Genomic DNA, 4,082 nt, shown 5'->3' with positions numbered 1-4,082 from the left:
CGGCTGAGGGGATTGCAATGGCATGGGCATGCTAGGGAATTTGCTGGGGCATAGTCACCAGGGTGCAGGTCATGGTCAAGCTAGGTGGGGGATCTTGCATTTCGGGGGTTACACAAATGAACCAAGGGGGACGGAGTTTGTGAAAAGGCAGAGCCTTCGGGTGTTGGCATTACAAAGCATAATGTTATAGCAATTCTGGTTTCTTGTTCATATAGCAGTTCTGCAGAATGATAAATATTCTTGAACATGAAGAGCACTGAAACTAGTTCCAAGCCATCCTTAGTTGTGGGTTGGTAGATACTGTGACAAGGAGATAATGGGCATAACAACGAAAGGTAAAGGCTAATGAAAGCGACCATGAAGGGTGGAGACTGAGGAGGAATCAAGCACCTCGGGTAAACGTCAAGGTAGAAAACCAATGGCGAACTTGATATGTGAAGTAGAAGCAACATACAAGGAAGGCATCCAGGAGGATATAGAGTGATTGATAGTAGAATGGGAGGAAGACATCAATCGACAAGCGAGTGTGGATGAAGTTGACCTAAAGGATTAGAAGCTCCTGGTTCTGGATCCGGGCAACACTAGAGGAAGAGGGACTTAGTATAAATAGAACCTGCATATTTACTTGCTGATGAAATTCCTCCTCGGCAAGGCCATGGAGCAAATCTTGATGACTACCATCAAGGATTTCCCAAATTATAAACATGAATTTGAGAAGCTATAATTTTAATTGCAGAAATAGGACGGTTACCTTGGACGTATGGAGAGACGTTTCCCCTGCATGTTCTTTCAAACAAAGCTGCCAAACTCTAGTACAAAAGATTTGGCCCCAGTCGCTTCAGCCTTCGCCGAGAAGGATGGATAGAATGTTGGTTTTTAGTTAATTTTGATTAAGTTTTTCATGTGAATAGATTTTAATTTCAAGCTTGCAGTCATATATATATAGGCAAATAGAATATGGATGTGGACATGACAATCACATTTATTTATCTTGAATAGATAGACTCGGTATTTTTCGTTATTGGATGGCTCTTTTGGGTGTAGAGCCTCATTATCTTCCTTATTTAGAGGTATTGCCACATTGGACCCCAGTTCGTAATGTGGCGGCAACACTGCCGATAAAATGTATGTTGCCAGGGGGTACAGGGGGCCGACGATGATTATTTGGAGCCCCCTCGGCGGGGGATCGGGGGCAGCGCCCCTGAAGCTAAAAATAGATGTAAAATTGCCTTGTAAAATGTTGTAATTTCATAGTCAATCTGGGCTGTTCATTAGGCGGAGATCTGACGGTATAAGTTATGTTTAATTTAGGATTTTTTTGCCCTAGAGGGCAACCCCTTGCTATGTATGTGGGAATTGTATTGCATCTATGTAGATCTATATTCTGAGCGAGAAAGAGAGAGGAGATTGTGTGAGAGTGAAGAGGGAATTACGACGGATCTGTTATAGGTTGTATGTCTTTATTTTGCTGGATAATATAAAAGGAAGGACTGGTTGTTTCTCCCTGGACGTAGCCCAAATTGGGTGAATCACGTATATCTGTGTCTCTCTTGTTTTATGTGTTTTCCGTGTTTATATTTCTGCAATATATTATGTGTTCCATTGCTCTATAATATATAATTTTCTAACAGGCTTGTCATGTGGTCAACAGACTTGGTTTCTGGGTGGGCAAGTTGAGACCACCTAACCTGGCTCTATGTGATTACAACTTGTTTGTTTTATAATGAAAAAGAAGGACCTACCAAGCCTAACAAAAAAAATCATTTTATATAGAAATCTAAATTTTTACATCACCATATATGCAAATTTTTTACATAGCAAGTTTGGTATGAGTCTTATCTTTGCAAAAGGATTTATTTAGATTTGGTATCGTGGTGAATGTAGCCAAAATGGACATATGTAGCTATTAAATTATTTTCTATATGTACACGTCACAAGTAACTTTATACAATCTTTTCACAACTTCTTGTAAATAAACATTGTCAAAAGATAAAATCTTCAATTAAACATTAATATGCTATATCTTAATATTGAGAGGAGTTTTAAACCCAAAAATATAGTCTATAAGCATTAAAAAATCTACTAAAACACTTAAATTTAATATATGAATTGTTATTACTTGATTATAAAAACTGAGGTACAAGTTTTTCAATTAAAAAAACCTATCTCCTTACACTTTTGGGGCAACTGCTAATATTATTTATATTTTTATAATAGTAAAAGACAAATGTTAATCATTCGATCAATTTCTCTATCAGAAAAATAAATAAAATTTACATATAAATAAATAAATAAATATTACATGTACTCTCCCGAGTTAAGATGATTTTTTTTTTAATTAAATGTAATCCGTGGCATGACAACATAAAAAAACCCAAAGGTACTTTTTAATAGAAGTTTCGCTTTGTGAAGCATTCTCGTAAACGAAACTTGACGCTTCCATAGGACAATGAAACGACAAACATTTAAATAAATATGGGCAGAGATCCCGCGACGGTCATTTGCCAGGCTGGCTTGACAACCTTTTGTTTAACGAAGAAATTCGAGCAAACCCATGTTTACGGAGAATCCGAAAACATCGTGGAATGTGTAATTTACCTATTCAAACTTTTAGGAGAGTCAAAGTCAATAGTCAAAGTCAAAATCTATAACGATATTTGCATGGTTTTTCTCGTTTGAGTGAGGTGTTCTAATTCCCATCAGGAATCATGGGACAAATTCAATTTAGGGAGGTGAAACGTGAAAATTCTTCCCAAATCTGAGATATATGTCCATATAATTTTGACTATAAAATTGTGATTCGTTTTACAAAACACTAGACGCAATGAAAAGTTCCCAAGAAAACAACTCACTCAATAAAAACGGTTGAATCTCACTCCCTTAAATAATACACGTCCAAGATCGTCCGCTTCATCTCCACTTCACTACAAATTATATCTTAATTCTGCCATCCAGCCCTCTATCTACAGACCTTGCTTTGCTTGGTGAGAATAAGCGAGAAAGGAAAAAGAAAATATGGGCAATTATGTGTGCTGCATGCCGGTAGGCATGAAGGAGGAGGAGGAAACCATCGAGCTGATTAGCTCAGGGGGCACCGTCCGAATACTTGAGAAACCTGTCATCGCCGGCAAAATCATGCAGGAATTCCCTCGCCATTTTATTTGCCACTCCCACTCCTTGTACATCGGGCAGAAGACACCCGCGCTTTCTCCAGACGAGCACTTGGAGGTAGGAAACATGTATTTCCTTCTGCCACAGCAATTTTTCCAGTCTGAGCTAACGCTTGTATTACTGGCTTCCTTAATATCGCCTGCATTGTCCTTAAAACATCCAATTACTCCCCGTGCTCACATGTCAGCTTCTTTGCGCTGTATCGAACGCGCGTCAGCTCTGTGCCAACCATTTGAGATAGAGATGAGCGACGTGAGCGGAAGCCTTGTGATTAGAGTGTCGGAGGAGTTTATTACAAAGCTTTTGGAAGACGGGAGACCTAGCGTTGACAAACGCGCTGATGCATTGGGCAGCGATTCCGCAGATGACAAGCGTAGGCTGTTGGATACTCCGCAATTGCAAAGAGATTATGAGCGGCTGGTCACGGCGGGAAGCAAACGGTGGAGACCTAAGCTTGAGAGTATCAAGGAAAAAGAGCAGGGTAATTGCCAGAAGCTGGTGTTGAAGATTAAGGAATTATGTGTTAAGTGATTGCGTTGGCCTGTTATGATGATATTTGAACACGACGGAGGCGGCGGCATCCATTATGTGAAATTTGGGTTACATGGTGGTTGTACATAATGAAATATTTTCAGCGTGTTCGTTTTAGCTCGGGAACAGTTATTTCCTTTTCGCTGAGAGCTCTTTTGATTAGATTCACCATTGTTAAACCAAGGTCTGCGGTGCGATGTAATTATTAATTGTAAGATAAGGAGTTCAACTGGATACAAATTTTTGCCAAATATTCATTCCATGGTAAATTGCAGTTGCTAGGCGTCCACCATGTAGCCTATGAAAATGTAGTTAGAAAACAGACAACTTCAAATCGAATATTGCTTATTTTATGCCCATCGTAACCACATTGTTTATTT

General features: G+C 39.1%; 1 protein-coding gene across 1 annotated transcript; it reads left to right on the top strand.

Moving 5' to 3' along the window:
* The first annotated feature begins 3,015 nt into the window (after positions 1–3,015).
* LOC149199725 (uncharacterized) lies at positions 3,016–3,702 on the top strand. The gene has a single exon (XM_089400672.1). It carries the CDS (start codon positions 3,016–3,018, stop codon positions 3,700–3,702), a length of 687 nt encoding a protein of 228 aa, XP_089256798.1.
* The last annotated feature ends 380 nt before the right edge of the window (positions 3,703–4,082 follow it).

This window comes from Pinus tabuliformis, chromosome 2_1 (assembly GCF_031772625.1).
Source record: "Pinus tabuliformis cultivar Carrire ecotype Pingquan chromosome 2_1, CPIR1, whole genome shotgun sequence".
NCBI lineage: Eukaryota > Viridiplantae > Streptophyta > Pinopsida > Pinales > Pinaceae > Pinus > Pinus tabuliformis.
Note: the sequence above shows the minus strand (reverse complement) of the source record. Positions and strands in the feature narration are given on the sequence as shown.

What these genes read in the sequence shown, in the direction of transcription:
- LOC149199725 (XM_089400672.1), top strand. Translation starts at nt 3,016, where the DNA reads ATGGGCAATTATGTGTGCTGCATGCCGGTAGGCATGAAGGAGGAGGAG.